This window comes from Cyprinus carpio, chromosome B17, assembly GCF_018340385.1.
Source record: "Cyprinus carpio isolate SPL01 chromosome B17, ASM1834038v1, whole genome shotgun sequence".
NCBI lineage: Eukaryota > Metazoa > Chordata > Actinopteri > Cypriniformes > Cyprinidae > Cyprinus > Cyprinus carpio.
The window spans coordinates 24,633,986-24,660,138 of record NC_056613.1 but is presented as its reverse complement, the minus strand read 5'-3'; the positions used below and the strand labels follow the sequence as shown (position 1 = coordinate 24,660,138).

Sequence of the window (26,153 nt, the reverse complement as noted above, 5' to 3'; positions counted from 1 at the left end):
GAGGGCTTTACGACTCTATGTCAACCGCACGGCTGCGTTTCGGCAATCCGAGCAGCTGTTTGTATGCTTCGGAGGCAGCACCAGAGGACGGCCTGTCTCTAAACAACGGCTGTCACATTGGGTGGTAGACGCAATTGCCTTGGCATATTCTAGCCGTGGTATGGAATGTCCTATTGGTGTTCGAGCCCATTCGACGAGGGCTGTCTCCTCCTCGTGGGCGTGGACTAAGGGAATTTCTATCAAAGATATTTGTATGGCGGCTGGATGGTCTTCGCAGAATACCTTCGCCAGATTCTACAACTTGGACATGCAGTCATTAGCCTCACAGGTTCTATCGGTGAGTACAACCTGAGATTCTTCCTGCAACCACTAGCCGCTTGACGGCGCTGGTGGTTTCGACCAGGTCCTGTAGGGAGAGGTTCAGACTGTAACGCCTCATACGGTCATATGTGTGCCCAACATTTCCTTCTAATGGTTGTTGCACTGTTTTGCTATACGCTTGTATGTGGGTTCACAGGACTGTGTCATATTTGTATAGCTATGGGGCTGTGTCTCTTTCAGACATAATTTTTAGTAACCTGATTGGTCCCCCTCACGGGAATCTATATCCAATCCCTTCGAGGCATGTCGCAAGGTCGTATCTGGTTGGCTGGGGATTAACTTTAACTTCAATGTATACAAGAATTATTTATGATTGCTCCGCCGAGGCTGAGTCTTTTTATTCGCTGTTCCCACGGCGTTGTTCTATACAGTCCCCAAGGCGTTAACGCCATGTCGAGAGACCGTTCTCGAGAGGGAACGTCTCCGGTTACTGTCGTAACCTCGGTTCCCTGAGAGACGGGAACGAGACATGGCGTAGGCCGCCGTGTTCACTGCTCGGATCTGCTGTACTGTCAATTCAGTCAGAAGATTCTGAGGTTATGCCGCCAACACGGCACAATATATAGTGGCGAGGCCCCGCCCATATTTGCCGTCTTGACTGGCATTGGCCAGTGAGAGTTGCAACTTCACTGGCGTTGTGCAATAGGATTTCAGGTAGGTTAGGAAGGAAGGGAGTCCCCAAGGCGTTAACGCCATGTCTCGTTCCCGTCTCTCAGGGAACCGAGGTTACGACAGTAACCGGAGACGTTTTTTTTTAACATAAACCCAGATAGCACAGGTACGTCGCGGAGACGTCTGTGAAAGATCGTAGCATCTGGTGAACATCGCATTCGATCGAACGTTTTTAGCAGTTAATGAGCCGTCTACTTTACCTCTATACGACGTCTATACGATGAATCTTAAACATTTGAAATTACGTGCTGCCACGCAGAGCCGATCGGAGCAAGCAGATAAATGAGGAAAATTGGAGTTTTTAAATCACTACCATGTCACACAGACGCGACCGAAATAGATGCCAGAAATAGAACGAGGAATCATTTTACTGACGGGGATTTGTCAGGTCGCCCCGCTTCCAGAGTAGGCAATATCAGCGATTATCCAATTGCGTTGCATCGCGCCGCTAGCGTCCAATTAGACACGTATTTAAAATAAAACACAAATACAACCATAAACACACACACGAACTCCTTTTGGAACCTGATCATGCACAACCGTTGTTTGCTTGATCCCTCCGTAGACAAAAATACATGCAAAAAAATGTCAGCCCAGTTTCTTATTTAAAGTGACTCTTTTCAAGCTAACTGTAATTTTACTTGCGTTATCATTGGTTAATATTACTTGTCTGTTATCTTGTAGAAAGCATAAATTAAACCCTTTGTAGCCTACCACACTTGACTGCTGTTTAGAATTTCTAGTATTAACATTACAAGCTTGATAATTTGAGTAACACTTTAATTTATCGTTTCAGGTGGTTCTTTGACTCCATGCAATGCATTGAAATCCAAAGCCATTTTCATATTCTTATTTTCTTCCAAATAATGATGATCAAAATTTCCAATGAGAAAGTTAAGGTGACAAAGGCAAAGAAAACCCTTGATGTTTAACTGAATGAGAAAGAAGCCTTTGGATGAAAACACTATACAAATGTTCATTTGATTCATATTGCCTCACAGAATTAATGATACTGACAAACGTCTCATACTTGACTATGACAGTTAATATTACACTTTATTTTCTAGTGAAAGAAAATTCACTGAGCCTGTAATAAACTTTAAAACAATCTTTAAATAATAAAACATTAAGGACACACTTTAATGTATTAACTGCTCAAAGCATCGAGGTGAGGGGGGGTTTGACTTTATTCACAACATAACAGACTACATAGTAACAGTCTCAAAAAAATAGAAAGATCTCTAATAGAATAATCCATAACATCTTCAATGGACAAGGTGCAGACCGTGTATGGCAGACACTGGTTATGGACTGCACTTAATGAAACTTTGTTGCAAGATGGATGTGGGAATGATGGAGGGCTATCGGTAGATCTGTGCTTCTTAGCATGTTGTCCTAGGGTGTCTGGTGGAGAAAAGAAGTGGGAAAAAAAATGTTAGAGCATTTTATAAGGAAATAATGTTACTGAAGGTGTAAACAATACAATATTGGGCAGTGAACACCATGTACAATGCACAGAATACTGTCAACAACCTCTGTACTATATACTACACAGCTGTGCCACTGAAATCAGATTCATGAACATGACTGTCACAATATTTATTTGAATAATGTTTTTGGGTGAACCATCCCTTTAAGGTCCATGTTTGATAAGAGATATTTGCTCTTTTAGCAGTATTGCTGTGAAAGCTGACAGTAATAATAAAACTGAACAAAGTTCTGACTACCATACATTAAAAACAGCACAGAGCAACTAACCCAAAGCTGCCCTGTGTATGTGTGCCCAAACTGCGGGCCCCTGCATCCTGCCCGATTTCGTCCTCCAAACAATGTGAAAACTTAAGTCAAAGAAAACAAATATAGTGAATGTATTTATGTAGGTTGTGCTACACATTAGCAAAAAAAAAAAAAAAAAAAAAAAAAAGGGTTACGAGGACTGGAACTGGTCACCACTAAATAAGAAGAAACAAACACAAATATAACAATGATTTACTTTAGTTACTTGTTCATTCAGACAGCATTCGAAACACTATTGTAAGCAGTTGTGTGTAGAGAACACTGAGACTCACATCTGTAAGTAGATGCGGTTGTTGATGCAAACAGTGATAGTGTGAACATAGCCTACCTATGAGTCATAACAGTTTGTCCTTTTGTTTTTCTTTACTTTTTTTTTTTTATAATTAATTGGGTTAAACTGGCTTCTGCTTTTCAACTCCGGACAAACTTTATTTTATAATTTATAATTTATTTTTTTCATGGTGTATCACACATCCTACATTCCAAACGTATTTGTTCTTCAATTTGCATTCTCTGAAGACTGGAAATGTTGTGGAATAACTTGCCTTTTTAATATATAAAGAAAATAAAATGTGGCATTTTATCAAATTAATCTAAAACATTATTTCATTATTAAGATAATGGTTGCAGACTAAAAATTAACATTCAAATATAGACAACAGTGTGCTAAACAACTGTTTACATATAGGAAGAGGTTTGGTGGTGAAAAGTGGGAGAAAGATCCTCACCCAAAGTTTGGCCTATAATATCCACAGCTGGTGCACCCAGGGGTTGTGGTGAGCTGGCGGCAGAATGAAGGAGATCCGCTCAAAATCTGCTTTACAACATTAAATCTTGGTCATATGAGGTAATTCTTCTTGAGTGGTCTAATGGTCCTCAATGGAAGTTTGTCGACACCCCCTTGTTGTCACCGGACCCTGATAAAGATTGACTAAAAGTTATTTTAGGGTTGGGTGGTATGAAATGTATATTGTGGTGACAATAAGAGTGTCTACTCAAAGATTTTATTGCTGTATTGTTTGTGGTATGTAAATATATCCAATGCAGCACAAGGGTCTGTTCTTCGTACATCACTTAATACATCTGAGATGAAATGTCACATCCAAGATGATGATATCACGCTAATCAGGATCTGGCTAATTCGGCTCTTTGAACGCACCTGTTGTTGATGATTAGTATGGCTGGATTGAGTTATCTGAGATAATTACACGTTCATGGGTTGGTTTAAAAGGGGTTATGTATCGATACTCTAAACCACGATCAGCAGTGCAGTGATTGGCCGGTGGCAAGACAGCAACGTAATGTCATCATATAATTAAAAAAAGACACCTGACGAAAAACTTGACAAATTTCTGGACTTTTATAAGGAAACAGCCAAGAGAACAAAACTACATAAATGTTATAATAGATAAATGAAAATGTGGACTGTTTTTTTTTTTTTTTTTACATGATTCCCAATTATTTATATTCACGACTTCTATTATTTGAACAGGCTTTACATTTTTATTTCAATGTAGTAAATAAGCAATTCATATTTCAAATTAAATTTTATATTTGAACAGCTTTTTTTACGTGACAGCATTAATTAGTTTCTTAAGGGTCAAGATCATGTTATCTTCATCTCCTGCTCCATCAAGCCACTATAATATCTGTCACCACTCAAATTAATGCACGACTCTACATTATCTGTGTGTAAGACTCGAATACAATTATGAAGTAATTATTTTATGCCGAATAAATCTTTCAGTGAGTAAAACTGGCTGTGTCTATAGTATTAAAGACTACACAACATTATTATATTATCTTCAAATTAATTTTTAACTGATTATTATTTTAAATTATTGTCCCTGTATCAGTAGGATACTCTACTAATAAAGTAGCGATGGTAGCGGATAGATTTTAAGTATCAGTTCTGCTTAAAAAGATGCAATCTAATCTTGTTTACATGAAATAAGCTGCTCCCGAGCAGGTTTAAGCTTACGGACATGTTGCTATGACAGCAACTCTGGGATGAGCTTCGAAGAGCCAAATGATCCAAGATCATGCCAAATCATCAACAATCAAATCCAGCTAACTGAGTTAGCAACGTACGAAGAACAAGACCCAGGACTACTTAAAGTTATTGACATGTTAGAACAAATAAAAACAATGCATGGATGAGAATACATATCTGAACTGAAGTTAAGCGTAATAAGCCTCGACAAAGAACTCAATGCAGTACTCATCCTGTCTGACAAACCCAAAGTGTACATAAGTCATCCTCGTGGAGCTGCTTCCGTGTACAACAGTGAGTGCAAGCTAGATTAAATTGATTATTACTTTTTGAATATGGATATTTTTCTTACAAAAACGCATTGATTCACTACAGGAGGCCTTTGTTCACCCCCCAGAGCTGTTTGAGACACTATTTTTATTATGAATGGATGCGCTTTACTTGATTTATTTTGGACTGATGAACTGCAACACCCGCTGAGTGCCATTAAACATCTTGGAAGATCAAAGTCAGTTTTTAATACAACTCTGATTGGATTCAACTGAAAGAAGAAAGACATATACACCTAGCATGGCTCGAGGGTGAGAAAATAATGGGCTAATTTTGATTTTTGGGTGACCTATCCCTTTTAAGCACACAGATAGAAGCAGGTTTAACAGACTGCTGTCATTTTAAGAGCTGCATGGATCCAAAATATTGTAACACGAGGGCTCTCTTTCTTAACTTTTTAATCAGAAGAGACTTTCTGTGCATGTGATTACTTCACTTACTGCATTAATAATATAAAGCATGTCACACATATGTAACAGTCATGTGTCCAGTCTACTCTCTGCTGTATGTATCAACTTAAATCTTTTTTTTAGCTTTTTGTAATCTTTTGAAGTATTAAAGTCATGCAGTTATTGCAAGCTGTTGCAATATGCATATTGCAATATGTACATTTGCAGTTTTGATATATTGTGCAGTCCTACCCAAAATTATGTAAAAAATTCACACATACACAGTTGGTTATATCAGTTAAGTGGACCAAACAGTTCAGAAAGTGTGTGTGTAACAAACTATCACAACACTTAAAAGTTACAGCAACTAAATAAACCGGTTTCCTTCTGTGTGCTAAATATGAATCAAACAACAGAAGACAAAGAGAAAATCTCTCTCTGCTCATGACTGAATACCTTTTGTAGCTTTAATAAGTATTTAATTCATATAGTAAAGCAGTGTTAATTTTTTTTTTTTACAATTGATTAGTTAGTTTCTGCTTTTCCCCCTGGTTTACACTTCTGTTAAAAAGGCACTTTTTGTGTAATGCTACAGTTAGCAAAGCTGTTCAGAAGTTGTGGTCATGCTTACTTCTCACAAAAAGAATGTGAAACATTAACGTGAGTTATAGAGTTTTCAGATTTTAAATATACCTTCATATAATTTAAGTTTATTTTACACACTTTAAGCATTATTGAATTGCATTTCAAATATTGAATTATTTAACAAGTTATCGCAATCGCATAATGCAATTTTCTTCAATATTGTGCAGCCCTGTGTTTTGGTATACAAAAATACAGTCAACATTGTTGAAACAACAACAACAACAACAAAGAAAAAACATACCTGAAAGAGGAGTTTGTGGAAGAAGAGACAACTAGATCTGTATAGATTAGATCATGGTGGTCTCCATAAATAGACCTGTTGCCAAAGAGTGGATGATGGGGGGACCACAGCCAAACATCAGGACAGAAGTCTGCAGGAGTCAGGTAAGCAGAATAAATTGCACTGTAGATAAACATCATTAAAACAAATGGTAAAGTCACTAAAGTAGTTTATTAGTTAAATCCCTATAAATCAAAGCAATTTCTATCTATATGACATTATCACACACAAAGGTTTCTTTTAAGAGCTGTATCTTGAGTCTTTTTTATTTATTTTTATGCGTGTTATGATGAATCTGGAAAATCAGAGATGCAGGATGCTAGTTTTTATTTTTAAATTACCCCTTTAATGTCTTCATTAAGAAATATTCAAGAAAATGTCCCTTTCATAGCAAAAGGCAATAAATACTATTATTATTATTATTATTAATATTCTCTATATTGCACAAAGATGAGCGAATAACTTTCTGCATAATGTGCACATGCATGTCTTTAGGCCACATGGGTTTGGAATTTTATGGATTTATAGTATTGCATACATTTACATTTCTAACAATTATAGAACATAAAATAATATTCTTTAATTTTTATAATTTTGCTATGCGTTTACGTGTATCGGAGTTGATTTGGGATCAAATGTTATGTCTGTTGCTAACTGAACATAGCCTATGCACCGCGGTTGGTTGCAAAACGCGTTACTTCAACATGTAAACTGTTTAAAATTAGTTCACTTTTAAAAACTTACAACAATCCCACCAATGACAAAACATACTATCATAAAACCACACGTTTCCATCATACTTTACCTCTCAACCATCACTCCACTATAACTTGCCCTGACTGACGACTTCTTCATCCATTGGCTTATTGGCGACTCGCGCGCACATCGCCACCTATGGGGTTGCTCAATTATTTTAAACAAAGAGGAACTCTAGAAGCAATTCAAAGATGCAATTCAAAACAAAAAAATATATATATATGACTTATATTTTTGGTAACACCATTGCTTTGAATATAGTAGGAAAACACAAACAGTTTTTGAAAACCAAGGTTTTTTTTTTGTTTTGTTTTCTACGTTTAATGCCAAGTTAACGCAGTGTGTCATTATATCATTGTACATAAAAAAAAAGAAATAAAAAAAAATGAAAATATTTTTTTTTCTTAAAACTTAAATTCTTACTCACGTGCCAAGCCCGCGAAACCGGTCAGCCGGCTTATATAAGCCGGGGTCCGTGCCCACCGCGCGCACAGCCTGACTCCCCTTTGAGTGACATCCCCAGCAGTGCGTTTCCCTGAGGTAAATTACTTTTTACTTAACCAATTTAGTTAAATGACTTTTTTAAAGTATGGACCGATAACAAAAAAGTAAATGACATTTAAAACTATGAAAAAAGAAAGTAATAATATGTAATTATAATAAGTAATTATATTAACAAACCGTCTGAGGGAACAGTTCGTTTTTCTGAGGGTTATAATACTAAAAACAATAGCAGGCGTCTTTTCACTCATGAAACCAATTAAATTGTAATAAAAATTGGTCTTTTAGAAATTTGTCTTTTCCGTTAAATGTATCACATTTCACACAGACGATTTTCCGTCGTTAAATATGTATATAAATATATATACAGTCCGCTCATCAGTGCCGTTAAACACCTAGTTAAATGCCGTTACATCCGTGTGACGTCATTGCTAAGTGAGCCAATCCCCTCCGTTTGAGAGACGCTCTTTCATTTCAGAGTTATGTCATATTAACGTTACTTTAAAAGACACCAATCATACAATTATTCTTAATAATATCTTCATTATTCACAATTGTATGGAAAGTAGTGCGTTTTCAGGTTTAACTGCGAGCTCGTGAACTCTCTCTCTAACACACACGCTGGCGCGTGCACTTAGAGCAAGAGCGAGAGAGAGAGAGAGAGAGAGAGAGAGAGAGGAAACTCATAAGCCTTGACACCTTTATAGAAATCGGTCATCCCTCATTTTGTAACAACCATAATAATAATAATAATAATAATTATTGTTGTGATTCTCAAGAATGAAAATGCATTTTTACTGTGACTTATTTGTTTGTGGGCTGTAAGGTCTCATCAAAAAAATTTCTCTTCATTCTTCTTATCTTGCTTTATTAAATAATATTTTACATATCCATCAGAGCCTTTATAAACTTTGGGATTTTATAGACTACAGTGAAAATAATTATCGTCTCTTTGTTTTTCAGTATCGATTGCCGTCTTATTGTTGTAAGTGAAAATAGTAGCAGTCAACGGCATTTCTTATTTGCCAGATTTATCACAACATGAATCAATAATCACTGGTGAAAGTGAAAACGTGAAAACATTTTAATGTTTAAACATTGTGTCTACAGCAGCTACACACCCACAAGGGTGTACAGACATATCTCATTTAAATGCGTTCTTTTTCTCTCTTTTTGTGTTTGTGTCTACAGCAGCTACACACACCACAAAGGCTCTTTTAAGAGCCACATTTTGAGAGCATCTTTGGCTTTGTAAGTATATATTTTAAATGATCACTCAGTATTTTGGTTTAGATCAATTACAACAACATCATGCAGCACGTTAGTAATGTCTTAATGAAGACATTAAAGGAATACATAAATAAAGGAATAAATAAAGACAAATGAATGAATAAATACATGTATGAATGAATGAATGGATACAAAACTAGCATCCTGCATCTCTGATTTGCCAGATTCATCATAACATCCTAATTAATCAATAATCACTGGTGAAAGTGAAAACATTTTAATGTGTACAGACATATCTCATTTAAATGCGTTCTTCTTTTTCTCTCTTTTTTCTTTTGTTTTGTGTCTACAGCAGCTACACACACCACAAAGGCTCTTTTAAGAGCCACATCTTGAGAGCATCTGACTTTGTAAGTATATATTTTAAATGACCACTCAGTATTTGGGTTTAGATCAATTACAACATCACGCAGCATGTTAGTAATGTCTTAATGAAGACGTTAAAGAGATAATTCTTACATAAATAAATACTAGCATCCTGCATCTCTGATTTGCCAGTTTCATCATAACAATTGATTTCTTGATATCAGGAATTCACATTTTTAAAGGGATAGTTCACCCAAAAATTTTAATTCTGTCATTAATTACTCACCCTCAGGTCATTCCATTTCGGACATTTAAGATTTTTTGATGAAAGCTCTCTGGCAACTAGTTCCAGAAACGCAGTAAACATTTAAAACTGTCATGTGACCTCAATGGCTAACTTCACAAAGCTACGAGAATACTTTTTGAGTGCAAAGAAAACATTTTTTCACAATTTTCGCACGCTGACACAAAAATTAAGATTTGTTCATGTGCGCTTTTTCTCCCCTGAATGAAACAACGCTGATTACATCGCGCTCTTGGGTACTCTCCCAAAATGGCAGAAGACGTCTTGGAGAGAATAGCAGTTTAAATAAATTGTTATTTTTGTTTTTTTTGTGCTGTATACTCGTACCTTCGTAAAAGTGAAGTTGTGAATGCACATGGACTGTTTTATTGATGTCCTTACTACGTTTCTGGACCTGGGAACATTACAGTTGCGTTGAAGTTGATATCAGGAATTGCCCATGCAACTAGTGAAAATAGAATTACTGGTATTTTAAATAATATTTTAACTAAGAAGAGGTATGCTAATGAGTTAATGAATATTAATGAGATCTGCTTTTCCCATAATCTTCTTTTTAAGAGTCTGTTTAGGCAAAAGATGGAGAAAGAACATTCATGCACAGAAACGGCCCCTCCTTTATTTTTTAGTCAATGAAACATAAAAATTATATTATGGCTAGAATTTTTTTTTAACAAATATTTGTTATTTGTTTTAAGGTAGTTTTTTTCCTGTTTCTATTTATTGGTCACTAAGTCCTTTGGATTAAAGCCCTATGATTAAAGGAAAACAAATGAACAAGGCACCACTGGATTCAAACTCCACCACTTAAACCATCATATCTTGGTAGCAGAAACAAAAATCCCTGAAACTTAAAAATAATAATAATAATAATAATCCTTAGGAAAATAATTGGGCCCTGCATATGGAGGCCCTAAAAAGACTAAACAATTTTGTATATACATAACTAAAAAAGATTATTTAGTATTATTCTGGGTCAATCTTAAAAAATATCTTTCAAAATTTGTTTGGATGACACTCACTGTCTCATGACTAGACATGTGCCAGTATCCGGTAATGCGATATATCACGGTAATGAATATGCACGATATTGTTATCATGGGCACTTCTAAATACTGTGAATAATTATATTAAAAATTATTCAGAATTTGGGATGCATTTTAAGAATACTTTCCCCATCAACTGGTCAAAATGCACAACACCACTGTATGCGTGTGCTCTGATGTAAACAAGCAAGCATGAGAAGCACATGGGGGAACACTTGAGAGATGCACTGAATGAGAGCACATTCACTCTCTGACAGCAGATGGCGCTAAACTGCAGATAATGCAGCCCTTATCCTGGAAACCCCATAAATAAAGCAGCTGCACTACTTTCTAAAACATATTTAAATAGATTTAAATAACCATTTATATTTGTGTATTCGCTATGGTGTTCATCACAGCACCAAATACTTTAATATTTAGACTTAATAGGCTATTCATTTTTCAAACTTTTTTTTTACATTTTAATCCGGACTACAACATGCCCTAGATATTGTTTGAAAGTGTTTTGATTCTTTGTTGTTCGTTTACACTTTACATTAGGGCTTCATTAGTTAACAAACTGCCAATGAAAATTTCTTCTGAACATTCATTAATCTTAGGTATTCCAATATTTAATAACACATTGTTAAAATCAAAAGTTGCGACTGTGTTATTTAATGAGCTAACATGAACTAAGACTTGTATTTTTTAAACAAATATTAATAACTTCTGTAGCAAATGTAGCTATTGCTCATTGTGAATGTTAATGCAGTAACTAAGGTTGACTAATGAGGTCTTATTGTAAAGTAATACCTATTGATCTTTATAGTTCTTTTGCACTTTGATCTGTGTAAAACCTTTAACTTTATATATTTTTCTGTATTGCTTTATTGTATTTAAATATTCAGGGTTTTTTTCCCCCCCGAAAAAAAGTTATTAAACCTGTTATACTGTATGACCACTTTTTAAGACTAAATTTCAATATTGTGATAATACCGTATACCATGATAAAGCATTAGCAATTAACCGCAACGTGAAAATTTGATCCGGCATATCCCTACTCATGTCATTAAATTTTTGGGCAGATCAAAATTATATTTTTACATTCAATATTGACATTTTAGCCATTCTTATGAGTTTAGTTCCAACCCTCATCCAACAATTATCATCTGGTTGGAATTAGAGAAAAAATTTCAACTAGTTGAATTAAAATGGATAAAACTATCTAAAATAAGTGACCACACACACATTTATTAAGCTTTTGCATGCTATATCTAGGCACACATTTAGATCCAATACTTTAAACACACAAGGACAAAACTGACATTACCTGTTATATTGCTTCCCCAATTACAGAAAGTTCTCTACAGTCAACCACACTCACTCAACGACGATATCCACAGTTCACACTCTATCAAAACCAAGGTATGTGTATTTAGTGTGACAGAATTATTAGACATTACGCCAGTGGTTCTGAATTCCAATCTTGGGGACCTATAACACTACACATTCTGGATGTCTGTCTCATCTAACATGCTCTGTTGGGTTTAAGGGGCTTCTATTATATGATGAGTTGAACCACATGTAAAAGACATCCAAAATGTGCAATGCAAGGGTCTTCCAATACTTAAGCTGAGAACCACTGCATTTGGATTATCAGGTTAGTGCACTGCATTTTGTGTTTGTGTTAATATCACAGTACCATGGATTGCAAAAAACAATCTTACTGGACATTGCGAAGAAAAGCCAAGGCTAAGGTGGACAAACAACTCCAGTCAATGGAAGCATCACCATCATCATGCAGGGAACAGTATGGTGGCATGAACAGTGACACAAGCAGCACCGCTGATGACAACAATGACTTTATGGATGGTTTGTTCCATACTGATGAGCCTGAATGTGTCACCATGGCAAGTGCTTCACATAGCAGTGAATCTGACACAGACTCAGACACAGATTCTGAACTGCATCCAAGTTCCCTTAATGATGACTTGGCAACCTGGGCAACAGAACATCAAATAACACATGTGGCACTAAATTCATTACTTAATATCCTCCGCAAGCACGATCTGAATCTGCCAAAAGATGCCAGGACACTATTAGGAACAGTACGTTCAAATAGAACTGAAGTCCAAAACAAGGCTGGTGGCCAGTACTATCATTTTGGTCTACTGGAATCCATTTCGGGTGTACTCTACAACAACATGGACATTTTGAAGAACGTGAGCAATTTGAAGCTCCAGGTGAGCATCGATGGTCTGCCTCTCTACAAGAGTTCAGCAACTCAATTCTGGCCCATTCTTGTAACTGTGCAACATTTGGTGCAGGAGGAACCTGTGACAATAGGTTTATTTTGTGGTGATAGTAAACCAAGCTCACTGGATGAGTATCTTGAGGACTTCATCTGTGAAATAAAAGACTTAAGTCATGGTTTTGAATTTGAAGGACTCAAGTTAACTTTACAGCTTACCTCAATGATTTGCGAAGCACCTCCACGTGCATTTCTGAAAAAAGTGAAGGGCCACGCAGGCTACCATGGATGCGAAAAATGCATTCAGGATGGTGTGCACCAAAAGAAAAGGATGACATTCCCTAGAAATGACATGCCTCTTAGAAATAATGACAACTTCATAAATAAGACTGATCCAGATCACCACCATGGCATCTCACCTCTAGAAGAAACATCCTTGGATATGGTCTCTGGATTCCCCCTTGATTACATGCACCTTGTGTGCCTTGGTGTCATGAGGCGGCTTCTCCACTTGTGGCTTCGACTGGGTCCTCTAACTTGCAGGCTGTCAGGATTTCAAGCCACTGTGCTGACAGAAAGGTTGGTTGGTGCCAAAAAAAATGTGCCTATGGAATTGCGCAAACCGAGGGCAGTGAGGGAAATAGATCGATGGAAGGCGACAGAGTTTAGACAGTTTTTATTGTACACAGGCCCTGTTATGCTGAAAGACCTACTCAGCACGGAGGTGTACAAAAACTTCCTGCTGTTTTTTGTGGGAATCTTGTGCAATAACAGCCTAATTGGTGATCACATCAACTATGCCAATGATATTCTGCAACTTTTTGTCACACACTTTGGACAGCTATATGGCCCCAAATTCCTGTCCTACAACGTCCACTGTCTTGTACATCTTGCAGAAGATGCAAAACACCATGGTGTCCTCGACAACTTCAGTGCTTTCCAGTACGAGGATCACCTTAACAAGCTGAAGAGACTCCTGCGGAAACCTACATGTCCACTGAGTCAAATTGTGAGAAGGTTCTCAGAAATGCAAAGCTGCAGCAAAAAAAAGGAGAAAAACAACCCACCACTGCTCAGAAAACAACACACGGCTGGCCCTCTACCTGAATGTTTTCATGGATCTTCACAGTACAAAGAAATAAAAACATGCTCTTACACTCTTAAACTGGACCAGGCCAACAGTTTTGTTTACATAGATGGGAAAGTTGCAAAGCTGCAAAATATAATTTCAGCGAGGGATGACATTTACGTGGCCTACACTACCTTCAACAATCATGAACCTTTTTTTGATTATCCCCTTCCATCCTCAGAACTTGGTATTCATCTAGTTGATGGCATCTCAGGACCAACACATTTCTGCAAGTTTGAGAACATTGAGGCGAAAGCTTTCTTAGTTCCTTATAACCGTAATTTTGTTTCAGTCCCTCTTTTACACACACACTAATTTTTTTTTTTTTATTTTTTTTTTTTTTGGACTTGCTACTTTTATTTTGGGTAACTGAATCATGCATATGAAAAACTGAAATGTAATAAGAATTGTTACACTTTATGGGGCTTTAGGTTGTTGCAGCTAAAATAAAGAAAAAAACAACAACAAAAAGAACATGTACCTGATAGTGGAGTTCGTCGGAGAAGGGAGTACCGGTCCTGTAGCAAAGTCCTGGTACTCAGATGGCCACTCATGGTGGCCTCCATACAAAGACTTGGACCGGTTACTAAAGAGCGTCAGGTCGATGGAGGCACCACAGCCAGATAAGGGTTGGACCAAGCATCAGGCCAGAATTCTAAATGAGTCGGGTAAGCAAGTTAAAATACACTTTAAATAAACATTATTAAAACAGATGACAAAATCACTAATACATGACATTCCACGGCTTAATGTTTTCATGAATTAAGTTCACATACTTTGATAATTTCAGCATCATTTGACAACATTTCCAAAAAATGGAAAAGGGCATGCTACACTTCTGACATCTCAGAATCTGAAAATTCTATAAAAAGAATTCACAAGTAAGTTGTAAAATGCATATTTCACTTTAAAAAGATACATTGAAAAGTAATTTTAAAAAACAGTAATATTCAGTCTTCTGAAACTATACAAAGTTTATGTGAGTAACATAGATAAATTTAAGTTTTTTACTTATAATCTTGAATTCAGCCCTACCTTTTCACACGTCATTCACAATTAGAAACCAGCTATGTTCAGTTTCTAATGCAGGGCTCGACATTAACGCTTTTCAGCTTGTCCGGGACAGGTGGATTTTGTGAAGGGGCAAGTGAAAGAGAATTGTACTTTCCCGACCGGACAATTAACCTCATTCAAATTGTAATAAACAATAACTAGGGCAGCACGGAAACTTTGGCGAGAATGATTCTGATTGTATTACTTTCAGTGTAAACGGTGACTACTATTTAACACAAAGTCTATACAAAAAATTGTTTTAGTCCACCAACGTTAATCCGGTCATTTCTCTCCGGTCTGGTTTAATTGTCGGACTAAAATCACAGATTTTTGCGTTTTGATTGGTCAGCCTGCCTGTCAATCAAATTTCTTGCGAAAGGTCAATTTTGCCAATTTTTTTTGCCACATGCAAAGAAATAATTTTGCCAGAATCAAATAAGAAGAGTTTCTTTTCTTTTTTTTTATTATTATCTTTGGCCTTTTCCTAACCTTCCTGAGTTATTGTACGGTGTCAGAAAACCTGTATATAGACCACAGAAAGTAGTACGCACCCTTGGAGTTTGAATTGGGAAAGGAAATTACATTGTACTTTTTTTTTTTTTTTTTTTTTTTAATTGCCAAACATGCTAGTTTATTACCTATATAATACATTTTAAAATAATCTAATTCCCTGATTTTGCTCTTAGAAAGAAAACATTCTCATCAGATGATGAGCTTCATGATACCCCCAACAAAAAAATGAAAATTAATAGAGAGAAAGCTCCACCTACACCAAAAATCCAGCCCGCACCAAAAGTTCTGCCTGCACCAAAAGCTCCAACACCTCTAAAACACATCAAGACAAAAGGTAAAAATACAATAAAACAGTTAAATGACTGTAAGACATAATAGTGTGTGACTGCTGAGTGATATTTTTTTTCAGGTCCTGTTGTACGACCTCTGCTTACAACAAGCAAAGCAGTGAACTCTTTCAGCAATTGTGAGTTTTAAATTTAGAAAACTGATATTTGTGGATGTTTTGTTCCATGCTCAAGAATGTTCCTTAGCCATGGTAAGATCAATGTATTGCACAGGATCTAGTGACTTGTTGGTTTATATCATTCTTTTCTTTTTCAGCTTCACCCAATTCTGTTGCTATTTTAAACAGTTTGGACAGAACTACTATCATTACATTCATAACTTGAGGATTTACATACTAAGGATGATTAAATAATAAAGATTTGATTGCTAATTAGAAGCAATAGCAATCTCTCAAGCTTTAGTAAGGCTTTGTGTAGTACAAAATCTTGTTTTGTGAAGCAGACATAACATCTACATACCAATTCTTTCAACAGCACTTGTTAGTCACCACCAAAGGGCCATGGAGAAGCCACAGCAGGCACGTTTTGAGACTTTCCCCAGCTGTCAAGGTAACAGGCTCTACATGAGTACTGTAAACACAATGTAAAAGCTGTAAATTCACAGCATTTATGACAACTCAAAAGCCTGACTCCATAACAGGGTGGGTCAAGTTTCTGATTGCTGAATAAATAGATGACATGCAGTTTGTAAACAATTATTATTCAAGTTGATTTTCTGATCATATTTTTATTCCAAGTTTTATACCAAATTTTACCAATTCCAAATCACATCAATCTAAATAAATTACAATAATTTATAAGCGTTCTATAATTGTTAAGAGCGCAGGAAGGAAAAAATGTTTTGTATACATAAGAATTTTTTCTTTTACAGGTAAAATTGGCCAAAAAAGAGATTTAACTCACAATTTAAAGTTTAAAATGATTAAAGGGGTCATATGATGCAATTTCATTTTTTCCTCTCTCTTTGGAGTGATACAAGCTCTTGGTATATAAAGAAGATCTGTAAAGTTGCAAAGTTTCAAATCCAAAGAGATTAGAGTAAACCACACCCTCCTAAAACGTTCTAACATGCCCCCACGTCTATGTCAGTATGTGGGAAGATTTGCATAACGCCGCCCAAATGTTCACGCAAATAAAGAAGGCATAACTTTTATACTCGCTGTTGCTGTCGCTGCCATGTTGTGGAGTCACTGTGTGTTTAGTTTTGAAAGCAAAACTACTTTGTTTGGCCTTCCAAAAGAGGACATGACTAGAAATCAGTGGTTAAGTTGTAGTTCAACCCAAATATTCAGATTTGTGCAGCGCATTTTATGAAGGACTGTTTCCTGAACCAGTAGCCTGCAATGTGTCTTTGGCATAACATCTGTTTCTATAAAGTTGGGCAGTTCAAACATTGCAAGGACAGTCTGGTGCTTCTGACTCCAAGCCTGTAGGTACGTTTTTTATATTTAAATAATTTGCCAATGATGATTCAAACGCAAGTTTTGAGCAGTGTAGAGAAGCGCTTGTTTCTCAGATCACAAATGCAGACATGGTATTACGATAAACAACTCAAATACAAAAAACAAAGCATAAAAAAACATAATAAGTAATTACAACCACAAATTACGCAACAAATGCATCCAACAAAATCCTCTTTATTTTATTATTTTTATTTGTTTATTTATTTGTTTTGTCTCGTGTAGTAATGTCTGGATCGTGAACAAATCTTTCTATTTAAACCAGATCTTCTTAGTGAACCAGTCGAACCAGTTCACCAAATCTATCTGAATCATTTGAAACAGTTTGCGTCTCCAGTTCGCACTAATCCACAAATTACTTAAATTATTCAGTTTATAAACTTGCCTTACACTCCGTCTGACATGAAATAAACCAATATCCAGAGTTATTCAGTTACACCTAACAGTACATTGACTGAACTGCTAAAAGAAAGCGATGATGGGATGTGCACGAGCAGAGAGGTTGGACTGAGTCTTGTTGTGTCATCACACGTCATCACAGTATAGTGAGGGGCGTAACATTTCCATTACATGCTTGAGGTATTTGGCTAATCACAACGCACTGGATAGCTGGCCAACATTTCAGACCGATGCTTTTTTTTAGAACGATGAGCTTTGTAATAATCGACACGTTTCAGAAAGGCGGGGCATTGAGGAGCAACAATAATGTACATTATGTGAAAAATAATGTGTTTTTTGAACCTTAAACCACATAAACACATTGCATTACACCAATTACGCAACATAATGTTCTTTTTAGCAATGTCATATGACCCCTTTAAATGCCCAGGAGAAAGATGCAACACTATGGCAATTGCAAAATTGAGGTGTGACTATTGGACAAGAAATACTCAATGCTGTAGCAGGGTCACAAAAAAAAGACAGGTTGAGAAGAAAAAATATTAACTATATAAGACTTTACTAATTAAGGTGAAGGATTAAGTTTGAAACCATCAGGAACCCTTTAGTATCCAGTGCCAGCACAAGGACAATGTGTCAAATTCTCAGAGTCTTTGCTAAGGTAAAGTCCTGAAAAATGACCCCCAAACAAGATGAAACAAAAGCTGAAGTGTTGTACAACACATTAAGACTAATTCTTAAAAGGCTTTATAAACATAGGTAGGTTGAGACTGGCTCTTGAAGAACTACCACCACATCCTCTCGTACCACTGTTTGAAGAATTTGTCTCCAGAATCTGGCAGTAAGTTTTGGGAGTTCATTTTAAGTTTATCTCTTACCCTGAAAGGTCTGTCTTGCTCATTGTTAGTAGCAGCTCACACCACGACTCCCTCGTCACCGTTGCTGTCATCTGACTTGAACTGGTGCTGGTACCTCGAGTCACTCTTAACCTATCTTTATCCTATCCATGAAACCTATCCATAAAACTTTTTTTTAAAAAATCAGTCTTCATTTGTTTATGACACTTCAGCTTGTGGTTATGGGTTATTATGGTTTGTAATTGGTAAAATACTTGGATTTTTTTTAATCATATATATACATGCATAATAATTATGCACACACTGTAGATGTTTAATCATGTGCTTATTCTGCCTGATGTCAGAAGTTGCAAGACACTTTAATGAATAAAAACCAGCCATTAAAATGAAAATGTCATGTAAAATTACTTAAATTTACCAGTTCCATCATTCTCAGCTCCAGATATTCACATGAGCTTCTCCCAGGCAGATGAGCCACAAGATACTTGGGGTGAACACTCACCTGACATTCAAGGTAAAAAAAGCATTAATTAGTATTTGGTAAAAGAAAACAAAAGGACAATTACTGTACACTAAAGACAGCCTCACATTAAGTAATTCAGCATTTTCTGTACAATCCATCAGAGAATGCATTTTCTGTGCTGAGACCTTCAAGTTCCAAGCAAGAAAGAACACAGCGTAAGTTGTATGACTCACTTTTGGAAATACTGTAGCATTTCATCTAGGTGTACTATAGAAAATGTGCTTGTTTAAAGCAAAAATGTAAAGCTAAATAAGCTAAAATACAAAGAAATAGAGAGCACAATTCAGTTGCAGCAGCAGAATGAGTAACTTTTGTAATGTCAATTAAGCTCATTTCAGAGAGAGCTTCTCTCATGCAGACCGCCAGCTGGAAACTTGGGAAGAACACCCATCTATCACTCAAGGTAAAAAGCATTAATTAGTATATGGAGGAAATCAAAAACACACTTGCAAATGAGTCATGGCCTAACACAAGCTAATACAAAAAAAATTCACTTTTTCTAAATAGAGAACACGTTCTCTGTCCTAAGACTCTCTCAAGACCAAAGACCATCAACCACACAACAAGAAAGAATGCAAAGTAAAAAAAAAAAAAAAAAAAGTTCACACTTCAAGTCATTACTGGGGTATCACTAAAAGGGGTCATATGATGCTATTTTAAAGACCATTATTTTGTGTATTTGGTGAAACAGAATATGTTGACATGCTTTAATATTAAAAAAAACATTATTTTTCAAATACTGTACATTATTGTAGTTCCTCTATGTCCTGCCTCTCTCAAACACATCGTTTTCAACAAAGTCCCTCCTTCCGACAAGCACAGGCTGCTCTGATTGGCCAACTGACCCAATGCAATGTGATTGGCCGAACACCACAAGCACTCGTCGGAAATGTAACGCCCCTTTCCATAATCGCAAGCTTCATCTTTCAAAGTAAATATCAAGACCGTTAATAATGTCCTTAGTTTTACCATCAGTTCAAGCCCGAAAGGGCAACAGAGTCGCGTGACAGACACAGTGATGATGCAGTACACAAGCCACGGTTAAGACAGCTGAGGTGCTATGATTTCTGACAGGCTGTTTACTCTGCTGTGATGTTACCCTCACACACACATGTAAACACACAACGCATCACTCTACGCTGCGCAAAACTCCACATTTGAACAGTCAATAGCAAACACTTAAACTATTAAGAAAACATACTTACAGTAGCTGATTCAGAATAAGCGCCAGATTCAATTCAAGTTTATTTGTGTAGCGCATTTTACAATACAATAGTTGCAAAGATTGTCATAGCAAAGTCGGAATTTACCTTTTGTTTTTTTTTTGTTTTTTTTTGCACAGCCAGCCTTGTACTCTCCTAGGTTCACAAAACTGTCATGCATTAAAGGTGTTGTACAAACCCGAACATCTGGGTTGTGCTGTTCTGTTGTAAATAAATCTTAACAATGATTCCTCATTGCATCTACTTTCGGAAGGCCACATAAAGTGCTTTTGCTTTCGCCTAGAAACACACAGCGTCTCCCTGACATGGCTGCTTCAACACTAACTGCGGTTCCTGAAACCACACCTTCTTTCTTTGCGTGAACATTTGGAAGGCATTACGCAAATCTTTCCACATCTTGACATAGACGTGTGGGGGCGTGTTTGAATGAGCCGTCTAGCACAGTCTGGATCAGCCTTATCTCTTAGATAGAATAAATCCTTTAGTGGGAGACTTTAAGCTTTGTAACTCTGCAGATCTTATACATGTACAAATACCTACATAACACACTAAAGAAAAGCAAAAATGGAAATCACATCATATGACCCATTTAAGAGCCCTTGAACCAGATTTACTAAACAGGCCAAATCAGCATTAGAGCGCAATTCCATAAATGTGCCGATGGGAGGGAAAATTCTGTGTGTGATTTACTGACAATCCAAACTTTAAAGAACAGAGGCAGCCAGATTCCAACAATCACCAGTGCAATCTACCAAGAGCAGCGCAAATTACTACCTGCTTTAAGACATGCCTTTTTTGGGTATTAAAAATTTAGTAAATACAAATAATTTGAAGAGCACAGATGTTATTCAATCATTGCGTGATTCATCTTAATACTCTCCTCCCATAAATTTTGCGTCTGAAAGGAAAACTACTACAAATGCATATTCAGTAAGGTTAAATGCAAAAACAACTGTGTCCACGTCTTTTCAGCACTAATTCTTTACCGCGCCTCTTTAGTAAATCCTGACAGTACTATTTTAACACCAAAAGAAGGTTTGTGCTGGCGCAAGCTGTTAGTAAATCTAGCCCATAGTGTATCAGTGTCATGCACTGTCATGGTAGCAAATACAACTTACCAACTTCACCTTTCTTCACTCCAGCTGTTCCAGTGAGCTTGTCCAATGAAAATGAGCAAGAGGATGCTTGGGGTGAACACCCATCTAACTTTCAAGGTAAAAGAACATTCATAAACACACGCAGGAAACACATACACTGCAAATTAATAACATTAGGTAACATTAGATTTTCTGTACAATCCATCAGAGAACACAATCTCTGAACAGAGACCCTCAAGTACCTACCAGGCAAGAACAAATAGTAAGTCATTTGTATTTTTTTTGCCTGTTGACAGCAACGTTGCCCAAAAATTTGCCCTGTGTATCATCAGCCTAAGGTTTTAAGCATGTAGCCATATCTTTAGCAACACAATTTTTATGACGTGTTAGTTTTATCACATTTAAACGCTTTTTGTGCTTGCAGGTGCTTTTGGTGTGAGACGATGGAGCTGCATCACTAATCAATGTACACGTACGTTAAATTGGAGTGCTAAATTTGTAAAATTATACATTTTAAAGTTTAATTAAAACACTCTCCCAGATAAACCTACTGTGTTGCAGCTGTTGAGAGGACAATTCTGGAGGCACTTAACGAACTGGACATGAAGATCAATCATCTGACTTCAGTGGTCCAGTCTCTTGCAGCTAACAGACGTTCCAGTGCTCCAGTGCTGCTGGTGGACAGCGAGGATGATGTCTTTCCTCTCACAACCATGGAGGAACTAGACAAACTGGAAAGACAATTATCAGAAAAAGAAATGATGCAAAAGATGGTAAAAATCATTGACATTTGAAGGTTTAACAGTTGTAGTGAAGTAAATAATGTCTATTATATAACCGGTTTCACAGACCAGGCTTAAGGCTAGTCCCAGACTAAAATGCATGTGTGAGCTGTCTTAACTGAAAATAACTTGCAATGACATTCCTTACAATATGTCAGTGCCATTGTTTCATCTCAAGATGCACACATGCAGCATTTTTATAAAAGCAAAACTAGGACCTATAGTCCTGACTTAAACTAATCCCTGTTCTGAGCTCAGTAGTAACTGACTATATGTAATCTGGATTGCGTAAACAGATTCTAGTAAATAAAGAACTTGTAATTAGATTAATTTTTTTTTTATAAAACTCATAATCAGACTACAGTTACTTTTTTATGGATTACATGATTAAATAATATTTACAAAATAGCAATAGATTATTCTGAATTTAATTTCCTAATTCCTCTTTTTTATCTTTTAAATTTTCCTTTCTAAAATAGCAGGCTGCTTATATACATTCAGAAAGTCTTCAGGTTTTCTGGACATTCACACAGAGATCCGTCATTAGTCAGGTGGCAGCGTTTACTGGATTTACAAAAATAATTTCATGTTTAAGAACATACTGTAGCATCAGCATCAACACATTGATTTTTATTTGAATCATTCCTCTGTAGGTTGTTGTTTAACCATGTATTTCTATGTCTTTGGATGACTTTAGTCTTTTAAACACATTAAAATGCACAAATTCACAAACTTTTTTTGTCATCTGATCCTCTTTCACCTAATATATTTACTTAAAAGTACTCATGAGATTTTCAAATATATTTTTTTTTAATAATTAAGTATCACATTTCTATGCTCATTGGCTCTCTGACACTGGTTATGGTCACATGACATGCAGGTAAACAAATGAAACTTTTTTAACGTTTTTTTTTATTGATTTTAAAATGCTTTATTTTAATTTAACATCTTTTTGTGATTTAAATAATTATTAGCTTTTCATTAAACTCACAAGCCTCCTGCAGTTCCTTTACAAACACCGGTTTGAGAAACCTTGACATAATATAATGTTTAATGCACTTCGTGCAGTTAATAACAACAATTAAAATATATTTATTTACTCTTTGTATTTTTATATCCATATGGTACTTTGATTATCCTATTTAAATTTGATAGACTACTTTTAGATTACTTGACCTAACTCGTCTTATTACATTATTTAAAATGTGTAATGTAATGGATTTCATTGCTAACTACAATTTTTTCATGTAATTTGTTATCAGTAACAGATTACAATTTGTAAATGACTACTTAGCTCTGTCACTGTCTGTGAAACAGGACCATAATGTTTGTGCATTGTCTATAATGTTTTGAAATTTGTTTTTATTTTTAGTGAACAGGTTATCCATCAGCGGAGGACACACGCTGAAGAAAACCATATGGAGAATATGCTCCAAGGTTTTCGGTCCTGTAGCCAAACAGCTGAACTGGTGTGGTAGGGGAGAAAAGAGAGGGATCAGGAAAACAAACATAGGAGCACTCCTAATAGGTAAGTTACGTCCAAAATGTTTTCCAATGTACAGTGTACGGGGAACACTTTACATTAAGGTTCATTAGTTAACATGAACTAAGAATTAACAATACTTCTACACAATTTATTAATCTTAATTAATGTTAATTTCAGCATGTATCAATGCATTATTAAAATCATAAGTTGTTCGTTAAAGCACGATTACTCCTCGTGAGCTTTTCCTACAGATTAGGCCTACATAACATAATATATAATATACATGTGCCTACCAGCAGATACATGCCGTTTTAACAGCGCAAAACGTTGTTTCATACACACAAAAGCGTTTTAGAAATGGAAACTTTTGTTTTAACATTAACAGTTAGGCTAAGTGACGAAGAACTCTTGATGAACCACAAAATCAGCTGTTACCGCGACTTGACTAAACCACAGAAACACCTATTCGTCAATGTTAAGTTAATACTTATCTGTTTAATTTACTACATATAAAATCAAACATACACCACACATATTAATGACAATGAATCAGGCTACGTACCTCAGTTTTCCCGCGGCGATCACTTCCACGTGAGAATAGATGTGATGATCTTTGTAAGCACATGCGCACTTGCGCAGTACTGATGAGGAGTCGACTCCAAAAGAGTCGATTCCTTGAATCTGACCAGCCCAGTTTTCGAAGTAGACTTAATATAAAATTATTAATATTCAACTCAGGCTGTGTCTCCACTAATTTGGGAGTCACTCTAAAAGAACCTGAAACCGATTACACGCAGTTTACAATAGACAATAGCAGTTTAAAGTTTTTATGACTGAAGCAGAATTTCAGCACCACTGGAAATGAACAGTGACCAATCAAATAGAAAGCACAGACATTAAACTTCCTACTTGTACAGTATGTTATATTACATCCTAAAACGCTGACTGACATTAAAAACAGTCGACAAGCATTAACTGCACATCAATTATCTATATTAATTAGATTTTATTAACGCAGGCTAATCATTCTCAGCTAGTAACTCGACTCGGGATCATATGAACAATTAAACAGACGTATAAGACGAAATAAATGTCTGATTTTACATTATTTTGCGCAGTTAATGCATAATTCTTAAATGGATTTTTTTTGGATCGGCATGCATTTATCTTACATGACTAATTGAATAATGAATAATTTAATTGATACTGACAGACATTATAGCTTTAGGGGAGGACGGATGTTGCAAACATTTTTTATACTTTGCTTATCATTGTCTAAATTCATAAGATCCCAGTTAAAAACAAACATATTTTGAGGATTTAATTAACCAGTAAGTGAAAAAAGTTTTATTTGTTAAACTTATTCAAGTTTTACCTTTTAACATGCAGGAGCAGCTATGAAGAATCCCGTGCTTCCGTCGCCAACTGAAGCAGAGGCTGAAAAACACGTTAAGGATTATCTCCGCTTGGCCCCAGGGAGAATGCCTTGTTAATCAACTTGCTTTTTTGTTGTTTGTTTGTTTCAGGATTATAATAATAATAATAACATAAACGACTGCTTATTTTCATTCACTGTTAATAAAATGATACAAATCATTCAACAGCATGTTGTGTTCTTTCATTCTGAGTGAAAGATACTTGGGTTTAGTTATCATACTTATATGTAGCCGCATGCATAATAAGTGTAACTAAAGCTGTTATCAATAACAGTAAATAATGAAGGAACGTCTAAAATCGTATAATTAAGAACGACGTCTATGCTATGTAAATCAGATGTCTAATAGACGTAACATTCTAATATTTAACATCTGTAGTACGTCTACCGGATGTCGCTGGAACGTCGGAAAAGGACGTCTATGCGACGTATTCCAGATGAGCAAACGCCCTAAAAAATACGTCTCCCAGATGCAAACGCATACATCGCACAGACGTCCCCGCGACGTACGCGTGCTATCTCTGTTATGAAATACGTCATTACTTTTGTTATAATTTTCACAAGTTCTAACATTAGTTCTAAGATCCCTATTAGGAATAAACCCAGTTTGGTTATGATGGATAATGCTAGGTAAGATTAGTGCCAATCTGTTATTCATTACTTTTGTTATAATTTTCTTGTCACAATTGATTAAGGTGACGCAAAACCCTTTTCCTAATACCCCTAATATCCCGTTCGCTGCCTGATCATTCAAATTATATAGCCTACAATCCTTGACAGGCAAATATATATTAATTTATTTTTCTAACTGCTGAAAATAATTAAATTGACTGATTTACCATTACAATGGGTGCTCTTCATTATCATTATCAGCGTTTTTCTTCTTTCTAACAAGAAGAAGAAAAAGTCAGGCAAATCTACTAACGCCTTCT

At 36.0% G+C, this 26,153-nt stretch overlaps 3 protein-coding genes and 2 long non-coding RNA genes across 16 annotated transcripts in view; 3 read left to right on the top strand and 2 right to left on the bottom strand.

Annotated features, from left to right (window-relative positions):
• LOC109087857 (NUMB endocytic adaptor protein) overlaps nt 1-26,153 on the top strand; it is a 590,428-nt gene that overhangs the window by 129,111 nt on the left and 435,164 nt on the right. The gene's annotated exons all lie outside the window — the stretch shown is intronic.
• Nucleotides 1,539-7,387, bottom strand: LOC109086535. 2 transcript variants are annotated; one of them, XR_006156883.1, is made up of 4 exons: nt 7,293-7,387; nt 6,449-6,578; nt 3,579-3,767; nt 1,539-2,457 (listed from the first exon to the last, which is right to left on the bottom strand). It is a non-coding gene; the product is annotated as an uncharacterized LOC109086535 (long non-coding RNA). The 2 variants fall into 2 exon arrangements; XR_006156884.1 differs by having other exon boundaries at nt 6,449-6,610; nt 7,293-7,369.
• On the top strand, nt 9,378-13,310 carry LOC122140138. Its single transcript, XM_042742060.1, has 4 exons — nt 9,378-9,384; nt 12,023-12,091; nt 12,366-13,228; nt 13,306-13,310. Exons 3-4 carry the CDS (start codon nt 12,370-12,372, stop codon nt 13,308-13,310), a joined length of 864 nt encoding a protein of 287 aa, XP_042597994.1. The 5' UTR covers nt 9,378-9,384; nt 12,023-12,091; nt 12,366-12,369.
• On the bottom strand, nt 13,311-25,063 carry LOC109091675. Of its 8 annotated transcripts, none has more exons than XR_006156890.1 (10): nt 24,349-25,063; nt 22,070-22,249; nt 21,540-21,627; nt 19,094-19,177; nt 16,419-16,529; nt 15,870-15,924; nt 14,823-14,908; nt 14,528-14,701; nt 14,181-14,273; nt 13,311-13,480 (listed from the first exon to the last, which is right to left on the bottom strand). It is a non-coding gene; the product is annotated as an uncharacterized LOC109091675 (long non-coding RNA). The 8 variants fall into 8 exon arrangements; XR_006156891.1 differs by lacking the exon at nt 13,311-13,480 and adding an exon at nt 13,539-13,952; XR_006156888.1 differs by having other exon boundaries at nt 14,181-14,701.
• Nucleotides 14,839-22,852, top strand: LOC122140193. The gene is made up of 11 exons (XM_042742898.1): nt 14,839-14,927; nt 15,786-15,946; nt 16,022-16,078; nt 16,434-16,508; nt 19,112-19,189; nt 19,300-19,353; nt 19,527-19,601; nt 21,564-21,635; nt 21,727-21,780; nt 21,943-21,990; nt 22,080-22,852. The coding sequence occupies exons 2-11, from the start codon at nt 15,838-15,840 to the stop codon at nt 22,310-22,312; spliced, it is 855 nt and encodes a 284-aa protein (XP_042598832.1). The 5' UTR covers nt 14,839-14,927; nt 15,786-15,837; the 3' UTR covers nt 22,313-22,852.

Bases quoted from the DNA above. Each gene is read 5' to 3' on its own strand.
- LOC122140193 (XM_042742898.1), top strand. From the start codon at position 15,838: ATGAAAATTAATAGAGAGAAAGCTCCACCTACACCAAAAATCCAGCCC. The intron at 19,190-19,299 runs GTAAAAAAAGCA...ACAATCCATCAG, and splicing joins ACACTCACCTGACATTCAAG to AGAATGCATTTTCTGTGCTG. The intron at 21,991-22,079 runs GTACGTTAAATT...ACTGTGTTGCAG, and splicing joins CATCACTAATCAATGTACAC to CTGTTGAGAGGACAATTCTG.
- LOC122140138 (XM_042742060.1), top strand. From the start codon at position 12,370: ATGGATTGCAAAAAACAATCTTACTGGACATTGCGAAGAAAAGCCAAG.